We start from the raw sequence: 18,981 nt of genomic DNA, 5'->3' as shown, positions 1-18,981 counted from the left end.
CTTCATTCCATGTAATCTACTGAACTGATAAATCATTTTCATGCTTTGGGGGATTACTTTATTTTTCTCTCTTATGTAGATTGAAATGAAGAAAAAACAAACCTGTCATATTAATTTAATATGTGAGATGAACTTATGTAGAAAGAAGCTGAAATAGCTTAAGTTTTGAAAAAGTTAAGGAAATAGGAAATATTTTTGAATTTTGATTTACTTATTCTAATCACTTGAAATTTGATCTCTCTTTATTGCTTTTTACCTAGGTTACGTGTTGGTTTCAGAAAACCTTAAGAGATTTACAGGAACAAAGTCTAGGCTCATCACTTTCAGACAATGAGGAGCTAATCTGTAAACATGAGGAACTGATAATACAAGCAAAGGTAAGAGACACATTAAAAATAATTTTAAAATGCATGGTCTTTTTTTTTTTAAATATGTTTCTGTAGGTAATGTAGAGAAATACTAAAACTCTCTCTGAATAATTCACTATTTACAAAGAAAAGATTCGCATAGTATTAGCTAATACCACTACCTACTGACTGGGCTTCTAGAGTAATAAGGAACAAAACAGCCTCTACAATAATAATAACTATCTTCTTTTGAGTAGTTATTATCCGTTAAATACCATATTAAATATAAGAGATGCATTATCTAAATTAGCACAAAACCCCTAAGGAGCATGCATTATTTTATAGATCAAAACAAACAAAACACAGAGGCTTGGAAATGGAAAATACTTGACCAATGTAATATATCTTGTTAGTGGCAGAGTTGGAATTTGATTCAGGTCTTATCTAACTCCAGACCCAAAGCTTGTAAATCTATATTCTACCAGCTTTCTAAAAAAAAAAAATTGTTTTTTTCTACACTGAGGTCTCATTGTGCTATTAATTTTATGATTTCCAGGTATAGTTTTCTTGCTGTTCCCATTTACATTTCCCTATTTCCTTAACTTGCTTCACATTTCTTCATTTTGCAAAAAAGTTATGGCTACCAGTCAGTCAACCACTTGTAGGTATGTGGAATGTGCAGAATGGAATCATGAACTACTGAAAGCAAGCTGAGCAGAGGGGCTGTGTGGAGATTCTTCTCTCCCACTGTGTCTTCTTATTTGGCAATTGACTTATTTGTATATGTGGGGTCTATACCAAAGTTCTTTACAAGTGCTCCATTTTGATCTCTAAGGAATCAAAAGTCCATTTGTATTAGATTGAATAGGAACAGTGAAAACTAATCAGTATCAAGACTTAAGAGAAGTTTCTATTATTAGTATCTTGAGTGGTTGATAGTTGCAGGTACAGCCAAGTCTTGAAGCTCTGGAAAACAATGGACCAGCATGACTAGATGAAGGTTGAAAATAAGGAAGACAAATAAATATTTACATATTTGGGAGGATGGGATATGGCAGGGGCTGCGGTACAGGCAGGCAGGGGAAGCAGTAAACTGCATTTATCTGGACAGAAATATCATAGGAATCATGACGCTTTTGTTTGCTTGTTTATGGCCTCTCTCTGAGCAGTGCAGTATACACGGGCATTTTATATGTTTGGTATGAATATTTGCCAGACTGATTAAAGATGCAATTACAGAAGATTGCTATGATTAATGATTTTTTAAAGTTCTTTAAAATTTTTTAACATTTAGTTTATCTGTTTAGGAGATTAATTTTTTTCATTAAGGTTAAACAGCAGCTTATTCTGTGGGTGTCCAACTTGTTTTATCAGTGAAAATTCTATCAAAATCCCTACATGCTAAGCATAAGAGATGACCTGAATTGCACAGGATTGTTGCCTTCTTTAAAACAAACAAAAATGGTTTACTTGCATAATTTAGTTATATTTGGGGTTATATTACCTGTAGCTGGGCATGGTTTCTCATAGCCCTGAGGAAAATCTCATAGTCTGGAGAAATTAGATGTTGACATCTAACCTCAGTTCTAATAGGACTTTGGCGAGTTCTGTTGTATAGATATTAATGTTCTACTTCCTTCATAATTTTAACTGTGTCCTATTTCTTTATTCCTTCTGAAATACTTGACCTTCTAGCTCACTGACTCTCTTGTCACACTTTTTCTGTTATTCAGCTCTCTTGCCAAGTTTCTTCACTTCAGTGGTTCCCCATTTTTCATGCCCAGTACCTCACACTGATTCTGCTTCATAATTGTTTTTACCTGCTTCATTTATCTAATGTTCACCTTGTATCTTAAAGTGTACTTTATTCACACATTAGCTGTTTGAGCTATCCAGTGCCTTAATTCTACTTCCTCTGATTCATGTATTTCAGTGTGTTGCTTATGTTCATCAGATGTTATTTTCCCCTGAGCTAGTATTCCCTTGGGATATCAGAAATTTTAACTGGTAAGGCATGGGAGGTATGACAGCTGGTACTCCAGCTTGTCCTCTTCTGGTGGGAGGCTGTGTGCCCCTGAGTGCAGAGCTTCTATTGTTATAATTAGGGCTCAGCCATTTGTGGTTTTACCTTCCACCCCAGATACATATAAAGGAGGGGATCCCTTGGAGGATTTCCCACTGATTGGACTTTCAGTCCCACTTTGTTCCAAGACCCAATTCCCTGGGGTATGTTCTATCCCATTCGCTTAGTGTGAGTTGGAGAGGGCTCACTAAGAAACAGGTCAGTTTGATTACCTCTCATACATTAGCTATCTATCTGGTAGATTCTTGTGATAGCCTGATGTTGTTTCTTCCCTCTGGATGCTGCTGGACTGCAGCTACTATCTTCTGTCCCGAAAAAGGTACATTCACAAGCACTGACTAAACAGGAAGGGAAAGAAAGCTTCACACCCAGAAAGCTCTCCCCTGGCATATCTCCTGTCATGGTATCTGCCATTATTCTATTCTAAGCCCTATGCCCCTGACACTGAGAGTCAACCATTGTGGTTCCTCAAGAAAAGTTCTCGTATCTATAAAATTTATTCTCACTTTGTTGGCCTTTAAAGGAAGGACCAGCTACCTAATATGTAGGATCCAGTGTAAAATGAAAATATGGAGGATTTTCTTAATAAATTATTGAAATTTCAATACAGCAACAGCAGAGCTTTAAACCAAGCACTCACATCTTCTAAATTCAGGGCCTGGTGTGATGACATGGGTGTTTTGCCCACGAAACCAGTCCTATTTACAGTATTAGGATTTTTGGAAGGACCTTCCAGACGTTGCTGGTTAAATGCTTTCCTTAGCTATCTTTACTAACCTCTTCCCACCTAGATAAGCAAGTTTGCTAAAAATAAATAATAATGTTATAATAGGTTACATCCACATTGGGGGAAAAGAACTGGCTCAAATCCCTACTGTCACTTACTGTGTAAATTTGGGAACATTTGACTTCTCTGAGCCTTACCTTTCTCGCCTATAAGGAGAAGGCATGAAAATTCAATTAAAAAATACTACAAAAACACCCACATTTTAATGGTTGTTCAAAAATGCTGCTTTTCTTTTTCCCTGGATGGGGTAAATGTTCAAATACTTTTCATCCGTGCTTTTTCAACCATCTCGTCCCTTGTTCTTACAGACAGATTCAACTTTTATACGACCTTAAACAGGAAACAGCATATTACATTCTGGAGTTTTGTTTGGGTGTGAGTATGAGGAGAGGAAGAGGGAGTGTGTCTTTCAAAGGAGATTTTACACATGAATAAGGCCTCAAGCTGGCGATTCATTAGTGAAACACATATAAATAATCTGGTAACACTGGCAAGTAGGTGTTTCTGCTCCCCCCAGCTAAACTGAACAGCAGGGAGCTGTTCTGTATTGTCTCATTTTTTAAGCAGTAAGATTTTTAAAATACATTTTGAAAATGCCTCTATTATTTCTTACTGGAATTTACTCAAATAAGAAATATGGAAAACTTTTTTTAAAAAAGATTTTATTTATTTATTTATTTGACAGAAAGAGAGAGAGCGATCACATGCAGGCAGAAAGGGGTGGGGGGAAGCAGGCTCCCTGCTGAGCAGAGAGCCAGATGCAGGGCTCTGTCCCAGGACCCTGGGATCATGACCTGAGCTGAAGGCAGAGGCTTAACCCACTAAACCACCCAGGCGCCCCTAGAAAACTTTTTACCTTTTAATAAATGTAATGCCTTTTTCAGAATGTGTTGAAAAAATGAACTAAAAGAATTTTTGTTATAACCTTTGACTAGGAATAAATTATGTTAAATCATTATATTTTCTTTACTAAATATGAAAAATATTTTCCTTTTACATATGTAGCAGATAAAGAAATAGCAGATATTGATGATTATAAACCATCCTTTGCTTAAAACCTTAAATGCCATTAGATTTTATCATGTATTAATTTGATTCTCCAAGGCTTGAATTCAAACTTTGAAGCTCAAAATTGATTTTATTTTTTTTTAAGATTTTATTTATTTACTTGACAGAAATCACAAGTAGGCAGAGAGGCAAGCAGAGAGAGAGGGGGAAGCAGGCTTCCCGCCTAGCAGAGAGCCCTATATGGGGCTCCATCCCAGGACCTTGGGAATCATGATCTGAGCCCAAGGCAGAGGCTTTGACCCACTGAGCCACCCAAGTGCCCCTCAAAGTTAGTTTTAGGATGTATTAAAATAATATATAAACAAACACTTCCTTATTATCTATTTGGAGAAGGTGTAATCATTCCTTCTTCCACACATCAGAAATAATGTTCATATAAAAACTGCTTTCAGGAATGAACTTGTACTGGAAGTACAATTGGAACTTTTCCTCTTCCAATTTGTGTCCAGTGATTCAATGCCTGCAAATTAATGGATAACAAACAGAAGTAAAGACAAGGAGTAAAGACAAGGTTTATTTTCATACACGCATGGGAGGTCCCAGTAATGGGAAATTTGTGGAATAGCCAGAAGCTGATGATTATATATATAAATTTAACAAAAAAGGTTTGGGGGGTTTAGGGTCTCAATGAGTATGCAAGGTTCTATTGGGCTTTTTGATGCTAATGAAATGGGCAGTCTGTCTTCTTCCCAGTGTGAAGAGTTAATGGCAGCTGAATTTGTACTTTATGCTGGTGGGGGTCAGTCTTTTTTCAATTAGGAAATTCCCTGAGAAGAGGGCCAATGGTAGTTGTATTTTCAGGAGACTTTGTTTAAGTTTAGGTAATATTTCTGTGACTGCTGGTTGTTCAGATGTTTTTGGTTTGAAGTAATTTTCATACCACTGTGTGGACCTTTAATCCTCTCACTAATATTGCTTCAAACCTTGGTTCACTTTCAGACCCTTTGTAGTTCGTGTGCCCTAGCGTCACCAGGGAGCTTTGAAAAAATACTGAAGTCTGGATCTTGTGCCCAGAGATTCCAGGTAGTCTGGGGCATCAGGATTTTTTTTTTTTCTTTCATTTTTTTGTTAGTGCCCCTGGGTGGTGCAGTGTGTTAAGTGTCAATTCTTGATTTTGGCTCAAGTCATGATCTCAGGGTGATGAGATGGAGCCTCATGTGGGCCCTGAGCTCAGGGAAGAGTCTGCTAAAGTTTCTCTCTCTTTTTGTTCCTCCCTGAACTCATTTTCTCTATAAAATCCATCCATCCATCCATCCATCAATCAATCTTTAAAGGAAATTTATTGTCATTTTTAGAATGGTGATGTTTTTTAATCAAAAAAGCAACCCAGATTTCTTCTCCTTCTAAAAAAACTGGGAGATCTGGCAATATCAGCCTCACCTTTCCATACAGACATAGCAACACTTGTCTGGAGCCCCATAATAGCTATTTCCTTTTAAAAAGACATCTGCACTACAGTTTTCCACAGTCCCTACCATTCCTCCTTACTACCTCTCCTCCCACCTTTGCTTCACTTTATTTATATTATATGCTTGGCTCCTATAAGCATTTGGGTTAGAGGCATGACAGGCAATGAGGTACCATCCAAGTGTAGTAATGGCTTAAGCTGATTTGCATTTTTGTAAATTACCTTGGAAACTGTGAAAAGTAAGAATGAGAGAGAGTGATATTGAAGACAGAAAAGTCACTTAGAAAGTTCTTGCAATTTTGATGAAACTTTAGGTAAAGTGCTATGTTAACTGTTAACCTTTAACTGCCACGTTAAAGGCTTAAGAGAGACTTAAAGCTGTGTTTTTCAATGTGTGGCCCCCAGACAGCAGCAGTGGCATCTGGAAGTTTTAGAAATACAGAATCCCAGACTCTAACCACCAAACTTATTGTGTCAGAGTCTGCATTTTAACAATTTCCCCGCAAGATTTGAACTGACACTAACTTAGAGGTTTTCACCATCTATTTCATGTATGTCCATATTCTCCTTAATTTCCCAAATGACTATATATTGTTTATAAAGTCCTTGATTAACAATAATCTTTGGTATTCTGACGTGTACAGAAACATCATCTTCAATGTTTTAATATAGTAGAATTCACATTCCTCAGCTTCAAGATTAAAACCATCTTCCATGACACATCATATAATCTGATTTTCCAAGTCATTGAAAATATTTTGCAGTTGTTGCTGAATGATTTCATAAATTGGATTTGTGATCTTGGCCTCAGGTTCCTTTAAATAATATTATTTGGAGATCTTAAAAAAATACTACTGCTTAGGTCCCACATAAACTTTATTTAGAGGAAAAGTCAAGTTTAGATTTACAAAATATTTATAACTATTTTAACTATAAGATAAGGAAGTAAAGCAGGATCTCTTGCATGCTTATTTGAATATGATAAATGCATAATTCTCATTAATAGAACCATTACAAGGAAGTAACTCTTTAAATATGTTTAGGTTCGCACCTGGGTGGCTCAGTCAGTTGAACTTTATCCTCTTGGTTTCAGGTCAGGCATTGATCTTAGGGTGGCAGGATTATTCCTGAGCGCTGTGTTCCACCTCTCCCACCAAACTGAGCTCCACTTTGGTCCAACTGGCACAGAATCTGGCTCTGCCCCCTCTCCCTGCTTGTACTCTCACACGTGCATGCTCTCTCTCTCAAATAGATAAATAAAATTTTTTAAAAAAATTTTTAAATAAAAATATGTTTATTTTATTTTTTTGATTACATAGTACATTTTCATTTTGGAAAAGTGAGAAAATACATAAAAGTAAAGAAAGTTAAAATCACCTGTACTGTGTGGATGTGTATGGAAATGGGAAGAAAATATAAAACATACATAAAATTGAGTATCCCCAAACTATGTATGTGTGTATAATATACTCTACGTGTATTTTTATATGTATGTATAATTATATATATTATATACGTATGCATATAATATATATATATAATTGTGTATGTATTGTTTTGCAGTGTGAGTTTTCCAATTAACATTATATCGTAAGCATTTCTCCATTTATTTTTATTTTTTTTTTTAAAGATTTTATTTATTTATTCGTCAGAAAGAAAGTACAACCAGGTGGAACAGCATGCAGAGCAGGTAGAGGGAGAAGCAAGTTCCCCACTGAGCAGGGACCCTGATGTGAGACTCAATCCCAGGACCCTGGGATCATGATCTGAGCTGAAGGCAAATGCTTAACTGGCTGAGCCACCCAGGAATCTCACATTTCTCCATTTAAATGCATATTTTAAACCTGTTTTTTAATGATTGCATGTTATTACACCATGTAAATATTTTATACATCATTTTTCTTCCCATTGTGGCAAATATTAACCTATATAAAGAAGCTGACTACACTGCAATTCGAACTTTCATTACACCCCCAAATTCTTTCACTAAAGGTATGGGAGAAAATGGTAAAACCACTATAAAACATATTGCTTCAGTAAATCAACTTATAGCATCTCTGATGATTATAATGAAAATACATAAAATGAAGCAGAGTTTGTTTCTTTTATGTAATTTAAAAAATAAAGTGGGGTCTGGATCTGAAATGTCTCAAGGCAGAAATTAAGTGAGTCCCCAAACAGTAAAGGCACCTGCATTAGTGCATTTCAATTCCTCTGTCTTCATTTTAGTGAATAATTTGTTTTACTTGTCTGATTTTTTAATGAACTTCCCAATTAAAAGCAGATGTCACTTTTCACAGAACATAAATTAGAAACAATTTCATTACTAACAGGCAAAATCGGTATAAATAGTATTGCATTTGCCTGCAAGCATTGGGAAAATGTGCAATGTGATGGGATCTTCACATTGGTAAACTTACTGTAGCCTTAACTTGTGGGTTAATTTAAAGCTTAGTGAACCATATGCTTTCATTTCCAGGGGAAATTTGATTTAGAAAGTCCCTCAGAAATGTTTATGCCCATCTAAGAAGGGGATGAGTTAAGGAAGCAAATGAAGAACATTGCATTCCATGATCACTAGATTTAAAACTACCTGCTGCCATTTTGTTTACAGAATCTTCACCAGCTCATTAAGTTTAGCCGCTTAGAGAAAGCTTCCTCTCTCTTTTTTACTTATGACTTTTACAGTAATTCTTTGTACATTTTCTTCCACCGCCAGCCCTCTCCCTCCCTCTCTTCCCTTTTTGCCCCTTCCCCCCTCGTCCCTTCCATCTAACCTCCTCCTCTTCCTCTCTTCCTCTGTCTCTTTGTTTTTTTTATCAGCATTTAAATACAAACAAAACATGGATTTCTTAGGGCTCAACATTCTTACGCCTTTAATCTCTACGACTTTTCTGTGCTACTTCAGCATTCTCTTGGAGACTTTCAGTACTGTGGCCACAGATCTCCATGATGTTCATCACTCCAAAGCTTCATCTTCTCAGTCCTGTGACTGCTTTGGTTCCAAAGCATTACTGACCCTGCTCTCCCTGCAACCCCTTTCCTTTTGCCTTTTCCTGGCTTCCCTCCTCGTACTCTGCAGCAGTTGAGTTGTGAGTAATTCAATCACCCGTTTTCTTTATTTCTACTTCAGAAAAAAGATGAGGTACTGGCATAATTTTTCTGATTAGATCTATTTTAAAAGGAAATGATCTATTATCAGTTAGCCTCATGAATTTCTTTATTTATCGTCTCTTAATCCCCTGCTCCATTCCCCATAATCACCAGTCTAAAAATTTTATCCTCTTTTAAAACTCCCAGCCAGGCTTTACTTAACATCGGAGTTATGGGGCCATGAAAGGTGAAATTGCTTGACTCTTTTCTTCCTTGCCCTTGCTTGTCTCCTTCCCACCTTTTCTCCAACTCTTCTCATTTTCAAATCTCAGCCTCCATCCACCATTCCAGGTCCCACCTTTCCCATCTCTTCCATTTGAATCTCTCTTCATTTTTCAGTTACCCCTTCTCACCTTGTTGGGGTTCGTTATCAAAGGAATGGGACTGAGACAAAGTGAAAGTTATGTAGAGCTTTATTCTATGCCAAGCATTAGAAGTCAGACTGACTGGCCAAGGCCGCCTCCGAAGAGAGCGACCCCGTCCCGATCTCACAGACTGGTTTTATAGGGCATAACAGCAGACCCAAGGTATGGTGGCTTCTATCGTTAAGGCGTTTACTCCCGGAATCGATACCCAAAACCATACCAGGAACTACTGGGGCGTTTATTCCTGGAATGAAGTCCGTGGATGTAAAAAACAGTATGGCTGGGGCGCCTGGGTGGCTCAGTGGGTTAAGCCGCTGCCTTCGGCTCAGGTCATGATCTCAGAGTCCTGGGATCGAGTCCCACATTGGGCTCTCTGCTCAGCAGGGAGCCTGCTTCCCTCTCTCTCTCTCTGCCTGCCTCTCTGCCTACTTGTCATTTCTCTCTGTCAAATAAATAAATAAAATCTTTAAAAAAAACAAAAACAAAAACAAAAAAAAAACCAGTATGGCTACCTAGACAATATGGAGTTGCTCTGGCTAAGCAGGCCCTAATAGTTAAACAGGTTTTAACATTAAATTGGCCCTAACAGCCTTCCCTCAGTTACATTTTAGTCTCACAAAATTGAAAACAAAAACATTGTGGCTCAACCCTGAAGACGTTATTCCACCTTTTCCTTGGCTATTGTCATGGCTTGAATTGTCCTTCCTAACATTTTCTGTGTTGAAGGCGTAACATCCCGAATCTCAGAATGTGAACCCTTTTGGAAACAAGATATAAATAGTGAAGATGAGGTCACGCGGGTAGACGCTAGTTCTAGGTGGCTTTTTAAAAGGGGCATTTGAACTCAGAGGCAGATGCACACAGAGGAAAGATATTGTGAAGACACATGGAGGGTGGTGGTGGTGGCAGGAAATGGCCATTGACAAAGCCAGGAGAGGGGCTGGGAGCAGGTGCTTCCCTCATAGCTTTCAGGATGAACCAATTCTGCCTACACCTTGACTTCTGACTCCCAGATTTCAAAAGTGTGGAAGAGTACATTTCTTTTGTTCAGGCCACCCCGTTTGTGGTACCTTGTTATACCAGCCCCAGGATACTAATGCAACTACTTCGTTTTCTGCCTCCTGCCTTCTCTGCTCCTCCACTAATCCTTTACTTGCATTATGAGAAACTGCTCTTTCTCAAGTAACTAAGGAATGGACTCTCTCTATGCAGTTGATTCTGAGACACTGTTTTCTTTAGTTCTTCCATCTCTGGAATGGTTTCTTCTAAATCTTGCTCAATGCCACTTCTTCCTCCAGTCCCCCTTTGCTTATCCTGCTTAATCTGTGGCTCTTCTCTTGTTTCCTGCATTCTTCATGTGATCTTATCTAATCCCATGATGACAACGTCACTTTTATCTTGGTGATTTCTAGACTTTAAAAAAAATTTCCAACTCATATATTATTTCTCAGCTCCAGTCTTCTTTTTACAAATTCCTGTTGAAGATTTACATATACACCTCATACTAGCTCTTCTAACTCAGCTAGGATCATTACTTTCTCCTTCAAACCCTTTCATTTTCTTTCTTGGCTAAAGATGCTGCAGCCATCACATTAGAAACTTCAGGGTCATGTTAGAGCCTCATTCTCTTCCTCTCTCCCTTCAGGTCAGATGACTTCTTGGTGTGAGTCCATTCTTACCTCCTATCTCCCTTTTCCTCTTCTCATCCCAGTTTGGGTGCCTGGAATCTTTGACGAAAATTATTACAATTATGTTGAGTAATGTATGAATCTGAGCCTACAAACTACAATACATTCACATTAAGCATGGCTTGTTTGCTTTTACTTTTTTTTTTTCTTTTTAATCAACATAAGCCTGATTCTGAGCTCCCATCCTCTGACTGGTGGGACACCCAGTCTCTGTGGTAATTGAATTTACCTTTCCTCAGGGTTTTGCAAGTGTCCTTGGGGTCTTGCAGTGCCATGGTATCGGGAGGTCCCTCTATTCATCAGTCTAGTCTGACTCCCTATGAAACAATCATTGTCTCAGGCTTTGTGGAGACTGCAGTTTCAGTGGCTCTGCTGCTTCTGTTTCTCTTTGGGCACTGGAGGTTGGGATGGCCCAGCTTGCAGTCTCCTGGGAGGGAATTCACAGCCATGCCTGGGGAAGCCTGGGACTTCCACATGGCACTGCCCTAGGAGGACCAACCATCTCCTCATGCTTCCTCTCCCATCCAGCTTTTTCTCTGGTGCTGGCCAGATCTCCCCATCTTTTGATAATCCTCACCTCTATCTCCTCCTTTAGTACATCTATGATAGTGTCTCTAATAGATTTAGAGTTTTTCTGTTTGTTTGTTTTTTGTTTTTTGTGTTTTTTTTTTTTTTTTTTTTTTAACAAAAGGCGGGAGGGGAAATATCTTGCAGGTGACTTCTGTTTTGGGTCTCTGCTGAGCAGAGAGCCTGATGCGGGGCTTGATGAGGGGCTTAATACGGAGCTTGATTCCAGGAGCCTGGGATCGTGACCTGTGCTGAAGGCAGGGGCTTTAACCCACTGAGCCACCCAAACACCCCAATTTGCAATTTGCAGAGTTGCCAAACCCAATGCTGCCTCTAAGTTTTACCTACTATTAAAGATAAAGCAACTATTTTGTTTTGTATTGTTTTGCTTTTTCCTTTATTTCATTGATTTCTTTGGAAGTTTGTACCTCTTAATTCCCTTCACTATTTTGCTCATTCCCCACCCCTATTTCCTCTGGCAATCACCAGTTTGTTTTGTATATTTTCTGAGTCTGTTTCTGTTTTCTGTATTTATAATTTGTTTTTTCCTTTGTTTTGTTTTTTAGATGCCACATGTAAGTGAAATCATGTGGTTTTGTCTTTCTCTGTCTGACCAACTTCACTTAGTGTAATACCCTTTGGTACCAAACACCACTTTGTCTTCTAAAGCTGAAATCTAGCATATCCTATAATGGTAATAGGGCATTGATGGGGAACACAGAAAGAGTGTACAGGGTGAATTTTTCACAAACCTAGTGTTTGCAACACGGAGATTCACTGCATCGTGAATTGAGAGGTTTCAATTCTTTCTTCTTTTTCAGTTTTGTTGAGGTACAATTGATACATAAAGTTGGAAGATATTTAAAGTGTACACCTTGATGATTTGATATACATATATACTTCAAAAAGATTATGCCCATACAATTAACACATCCATCACCTCACATATTTGTCTTTTTGTGTGTGTGATAAAAATTACATTCCACCTTCTTAGCAATTTTCAATTATATGATTGTGTTGTCCACTATAATCATCACATTATACATTAGATCTTCAGTCCTTATTCATCTCATGGCTGAAAGTTTACCGCCTGTTTACCAATCTCTCCCTTTATCCTCCAGCGCCTGGCATCCACTTTTCTACCCTGTTTCTGAATTTGACTTTTTTTTTTTTAAGATTCCATATGCAAGTGATAAAAAACACTTAAAGAAGGATGGCTGTGTGGCTCGGTCGTTTAAGTGTCTGAGTCTTGATTTCAGCTCAGCTCTTGGCCTCAGGGTCATGAGATTGAGCTCTGTATGGGCCTCCACACTGGGTGTGGAGAGTGCTTAAGATTCTTTCTCTCCCTCTCCTTCTGTCCCTCTCCAGCCCCCTAAACCCCCACTTGAGCTCTCTCTCTCTAAAGCAGCAACAACAACACTTAAAGATTTTCATTCACGTGGTAGAGTAAGTCCCTGGGAATCCAGACCAAGAATGATTTAAAGAAACTACTCACAAAGGGGCTCTTAGGGAGTATTGAGATAGGATTAGGCACCTCTCCCTTTGTATGAATTGTCCAAGATGACAAATGATGTTTATATGATCACAGTGATGTTAATATGATCACAAATGATATTAATATGATCACAGTGTCTGATGTCACTGGTATGTATATTTGTTCTACCCAAACCCTCACATTTTGAAAAATACTGTCACATCTTACCTTACTTATCACTGTGCAGTACTTTTGAACACTGAGTGTCCCAGGGCATATGTTAAGGGCTTCAAACCACTGAAGACATTCCTGTACTCTGGGATTGCTGAGCAGCATTACCTTACACAGTAGCTGGCTTGGGCAGTCATTTTGCTTCGCTGCATTCCAGGAACAAGAAGAACCACTGGCTGATAGATTACACACATGCCTGCACATTTTTAAATATATATGAAAAAATCCTGGGTATTTGGTTTCTTCTTGCTACTTTAGTTTATGGTCTTAATTTTTTTACGGGCATCTTTAAGCCTCTTTCCTTCATAGTCCTTTTGAAAAGGTTGTTCTCATTGCAGAGGCTGGGAATGTATTTGGGAGAAATCCATGAGAGCACTTGCTAATGGAGTATTAGTGTGTAAGTGTCTATGTAGATGTGTGAGAGTGCTTGAGTGTGTATAGGAATGTGTGGGTGGGAGAATGTGAGTGTGTGTGTATGTGTGTGCAGGCAAAGGCAGGTGGTGAGTACTGACTTCAGGAGTCCAAGTGCAGCCTTTCCAGAGAGACAGTCAACAAGATCTCATGAACAGAATTTCTCATTTTCCCGCTCAAAATCTCTTCCACCTAGTTTCCCCATCTTGGTAAAGGCATTCAATCCTTGCAGCTATTCAGATCAAAAGAGCTTTTACTTCCTCAGAGGAATTGGCACCTGGGCTGTATCTTCTAAATAGGTCCAGAACCCTATCATTTCTCACCATCTCCAAGATTGTCCTGAGGACTGAGCCACTTGCATGTTTTGCCTGGCTGATATGGTAGACTCCACATGAATCCCTGTGCTCACATCCCTGCCTCTGTAGTCCTCCTCTTCCATGTATTCTCAATGACAGCCCAGTGGTTTTATTTCTTTTGGTTTGTTTTTTATTTTTGTAGCTTTTCATGACTACTTGCTATTTGCCAACAATTTTAAATACATGTTTTTTTGTTTATGCTTTGTTTATGTTTATGTTTCATTTTTTAAAATTTTATGGTTTTTTTTTCCCCATTATGATAAATGTACTCTTTAATCCCCATCCCCTATTTCCCCCATCTGCCTACCCACTCTCCTCTGGTAACCAACAGTTTGTTCTTTGTAGTTAAAAGTCCATTTCTAAGTTTGTCTCTCTCTTTTTTTTTTTCCTTTGCTCATTTGTTTCTTAAATTCTACAGATGAGTGAGATAATATGGTATTTGTTTTTCTCTGACTGGCTTATTTGACTTGCATTATATTCTCTAGCTCCATCCATGTTGTTGAAAATGGTAAGAGTTCATTCTGTTTTATGACTGAATAATACCCTATTGTATATATATACACTACATCTTTATTCATTCATCTACTGATGGACACTTGGGCTGCTTCCATAGTTTGGCTAGTGTGAATAAGGCTGCAATAAACATGCATGTATCCCTTTGAATTTGTGTTTTTATATTTTTTAGGTAGTGTGATTCCTGGATTATAAGGTAGTTCTACTTTTAATTTTTTGAGGAACCTCCATACTGCTTTCCACAATGGCTGCACCAATTTGCATTCCCACTAACAGTGTCAGAGGGTCCCATTTTCTCTACATCCTCACCAAAACTTTTGGTTTCTTGTGGTTTTGATTTTAGCAATTCTGACAGATGTGAGGCGATATCATTATAGTTTTGATTTGTATTTCCATGATGATGAGTGATGTTGAGTACCTTTCATGGCTCTGTTGGTCATCTGTATGTCTTCTTTGGAGAAAGATCTATTCAGGTCTTCTGCCCATTTTTAAATTGGATTATTTGATTTTGGGGTGTTGAGTTGTATCAGTTCTTTATATATTTTTGGTACTAACTCTTTTTCATACATGTCATTTGCAAATATCTTCTCCCACTCCATAGGTTGCCTTTTAGTTTTGTTGATTGTTTCCTTCACTATACAGAAGTTTTATTTTGATGTAGTCTCAATAGTTTATTTTTGCTTATATTTCCGTTGCCTCAGGAGACATTTCTAGAAAAATGTTGCTACAGCTGATGTCAGAGAGATTACTTCCTGTGTTCTCTTCGAGAATTTTTATGGTTTTAGGTCTTTAATCCATTTTGTATTTATTTTTGTGTATGGTGAAAGAAACCCATCCAGTTTCATCCTTCTGCATGTGGCTGTCCAGTTTTTCCTGCACTGTTTGTTGAACAGACTGTCTTTTTCCCATTGGATATTCATTCCTTCTTTGTCAAAATTAACTGACTATTTAATTGGGGGTTTATTTCTGGGTTTTCTGTTCTATTCTGTTGATCTCTGTGTCTATTTCTATGCCAGTACTCTACTGTTTTAATTACTATAGCTTTATAATATAACTTGAAGTCCAGAATTGTGATACCTCCAGTTTTGTTTTCTTTGGTACTTGAGATCTTTTGTGGTTCTGTACAAATTTTAGGATTGTTTGTTTCAGCTCGTGAAAAATACTATTGGTATTTTGATAGGGATTGCATTAAATATGTAGATTGCTTTGGGTAGCATAGACTTTTTTTTTTTTAAAGATTTTATTTATTTGACAGTATTAGAGAGAGTACAAGCAGGGTGAGTGGCAGGGAGAGGGAGAAGCAGGCTCCCCACTAAGCAGGGAGCCCAATGCAGGACTCCATGCCAGGACTTTGTGATGATGGCCTGAGCTGAAGCAGACGCTTAACCAACTGAGCCCACTCAGGCACCCTGGGTAGCATAGACATTTTAACAATATTTGTTCTTCCAACCCATAAACATGGAACATTTTTCCATTTATTTGTGTCATCTTCAATTTCTTTCGTAAGTATTCTGTAGTTTTCAGAGTATAGACCTTTTACATCTTTGGTTAGGTTTATTTCTAAGTATCTTATGGGTTTTTGTGCAATTGAAAATGGAATCGATTCCTATTTTTGTTTTTTTAAGTTAAGTCGGAATATATCACTCCTAGGCTTACCAATTCTCTTAGAATAAACGACTCTGTGATTACAATCACCTCTGCCCTGCTCTGCTCCCACCACACCCCTCTTCTTCTCCTGCTTCCTCCATCCACACTCCACTGTACTGTTTTCCTTGTCCTTCCTACAACCAGGCAGGAAAACTCCTACCTGAGGGCCTTCACTCTAGCTATACTATCTGCCTGGAAAGTTCCTTCACCAGAGACCCATGTGACTCTCTCACTCCCTTTCTTCCTGTCTTTGCTCATACCTCACTGATCAAAGAGGCCTACCCTGACCATCATGTTTCATAGTGCACAGAACTCCCATCCATATGGAAACCTTTAGTTTCTTACCGTGTTCTACTTGTCTTTATTCTTCAATTTCATCACTTTATAACATGCTAGGTAATGTACGGATTTATCATGTGTATTGGTTATAAGCAAAATAAAATAGTGGCACACCACCATCATCACTAATATTGGAACTCCCTTGTTGGTCTACTATTAACTTTACTGATCTAGAAGAAGTGTTTAGGGGAATGCCTGGTATAGAATAGGCCTGCTAAATAAATGTTTGTTGGTTAAATGAGTGAAGAATTATAAATGGGATCTTTATTACAAGATCTGTATCTTTTGATTGATTGTAATAATTGACTATTGTTGCTATATATGAATGTTATTAATTTTCTTATTTGATCTTGTATACAGCAACTTTGATGAACTTTTACTGATTTAAGTTATTTTTCTAGATTCTCTTGGTTTTATATGTAGAAAATCATACATCTGCAAATGATGACAGTAGTGTTCATCCTTTCTAATACATTTATTTATTTATTCATTTGCTTGTTTATTTATTTATTTTCTGTGTTTACACTGGATAAGACTTCCAGTAACATGAAGACTAGCAGCAGTGGTAGAGGACATATTTGTTTTGTTCTGACTTTAAATAGAAAGAAAGATTTCTTTAAATAGAAAGATTTATCATTAAGTATGATGTTTCTTAAGTTTGTAGTTTTTTGGTTTGGTTTTTGCATCTATCATTTGCTACATTTTGGATTCTTAAAAAAATTATAGATGGACACTGAATTTTATTGATGCCTCTTTTTTTTTTTTTTTTTTTTAAAGATTTTATTTATTTATTTATTTGACAGAGAGAAATCACAAGCAGGCAGAGAGGCAAGCAGAGAGAGAGAGGAGGAAGCAGGCTCCCCGCTGAGCAGAGAGCCCGATATGGGACTCGATCCCAGGACCCTGAGATCATGACCCGAGCCGAAGGCAGCGGCTTAACCCACTGAGCCACCCAGGCGCCCCTTGATGCCTCTTTTTGCATTTATTGAGATTATCGTATGATTTTTCTTTATTTATTTCGTGAGTTGCATTTCTTTGCTTTTCAGTGCATTTAATTTACTTTTTGGCCAATATATTTGTATTGTTAAGGGCACCTGGGTGGCTTAGTTGGTTGAGCAACTGCCTTCAGCTCGGGTCATGATCCTGGAGTCCCTGGATCGAGTCCCACATTAAGCTCCCTGCTCAGAGGGGGGGTCTGCTTCTTCTTCTGACCTTCTGCCTCTCATGCTTGCGCTCTCTCATTCTCTCTCTTTCTCAAATAAATAAATAAAATCTCCTAAAAAATATTAAAGGGATTAGAAAAACCTATAAAAACTTCTGTTTTCACCTAGCTAATACTCCTCACTTGTGTAAAAAATAACCACTATTATTAGTTTTTTAACTATCTGCTTAGTTTCTTTATGCCATTTAAACAAATACAGCTATATATTCTTATTTTGTCCCTTCCTTACCTCATTAGTGGCCTACTAAGTTTACCCTTTTGTGTCTTATTTTTATTACTTGGCTATTCTTCTATAGTAGTATATAGGCAGTGTTCTGATACTTTTGCCAGAGAGTGTTCCATTGTATGAGTGTATTTATTTATACTCAATTATTGACTTTTCCTATTGCCTTCAAACATTGAGTTTTTATGGTTTTTTTTTAAGTTTCATAGAATTCCCTTTTATTTTTTCCTTAACTTTTTATTATTAACAGTATTTACTTCTTTTCCTTAACTCTTTAAAAGATTTATTTATTTATGTAAGAGAAGCAGGGGAGGGGCAGGGGAGAGATGAGAAATCCTTAAGCAAATGCCCCACTGACCATGGAACTTGATCCCGGGACCTCAAGATCATGACCCAAGCTGTACTTGAAGAGTTAACCACTTAACCAGCTAAGTCACCCAGGCACCCATCTTCTTCCTTAACTTTTAGTTTGGAAACTCCACATAGCAAATTTGAAAAAATAGTACAAAGAATGTCCAAATAGACTTCATCAATTTTAAAATTTTATGACATTTCCTTTCTCTGTCTCTCATTATGTATTTACATGTATATACTTTTTCTTAAATCATTTCTTTTTTTATGTTATGTTAGTCTCCATATAGTACTTCATTAGTTTTTGATGTAGTGTTCCAACATGCATTGTTTGTGTATAACACCCAGTTCTCCTCCTTAGTATCCATGCCCTCCTTAATATCCATCACCAGGCTCACCTATCTCCCCACCTTCCTGCCCTCTAAAACCCTCAGTTTGTTTCTCAGAGTCCAGAGTCTCTCATGGTTTTTCTCCCCCTCTGATTCCCCACCTCTTCATTTTTCCTTTCCTTCTTCTAATGTCCTCCATGCTATTCCTTATGTTCCACAAATAAGTGAAACCATATCATAGTTGACTTTCTCTGCTTCACTTATTTCAGTTAGCTTAATCCTTTCAAAATAAGTTGTGAACATCATGTATTTTCACCCTAAATATCAACACCTAATGACAAAGATGGTTTCTTCTATAGCCATGTTCCAATTTTATACCCAATGAATTTTACATTGACACAATAGTATTTTTTGCTCTA

General features: G+C 37.7%; 1 protein-coding gene across 8 annotated transcripts in view; it reads left to right on the top strand.

Annotated features, from left to right (window-relative positions):
- The window catches only part of CCDC141 (coiled-coil domain containing 141), a 226,410-nt gene that overhangs the window by 111,215 nt on the left and 96,214 nt on the right, over positions 1–18,981 (top strand). For all 8 annotated transcript variants that reach the window (XM_044242441.1, XM_044242437.1, XM_044242436.1 and 5 more), the window contains one exon: positions 261–377. In XM_044242441.1, the coding sequence (XP_044098376.1) occupies positions 261–377 (117 nt within the window). The remainder of the gene's footprint in view (positions 1–260; positions 378–18,981) is intronic.

The sequence above is a fragment of the Neovison vison genome, chromosome 3 (genome assembly GCF_020171115.1).
Source record: "Neovison vison isolate M4711 chromosome 3, ASM_NN_V1, whole genome shotgun sequence".
NCBI lineage: Eukaryota > Metazoa > Chordata > Mammalia > Carnivora > Mustelidae > Neogale > Neogale vison.
The sequence above is the reverse complement of the archived record's forward strand: the minus strand, read 5'-3'. Positions and strand labels throughout refer to the sequence as shown.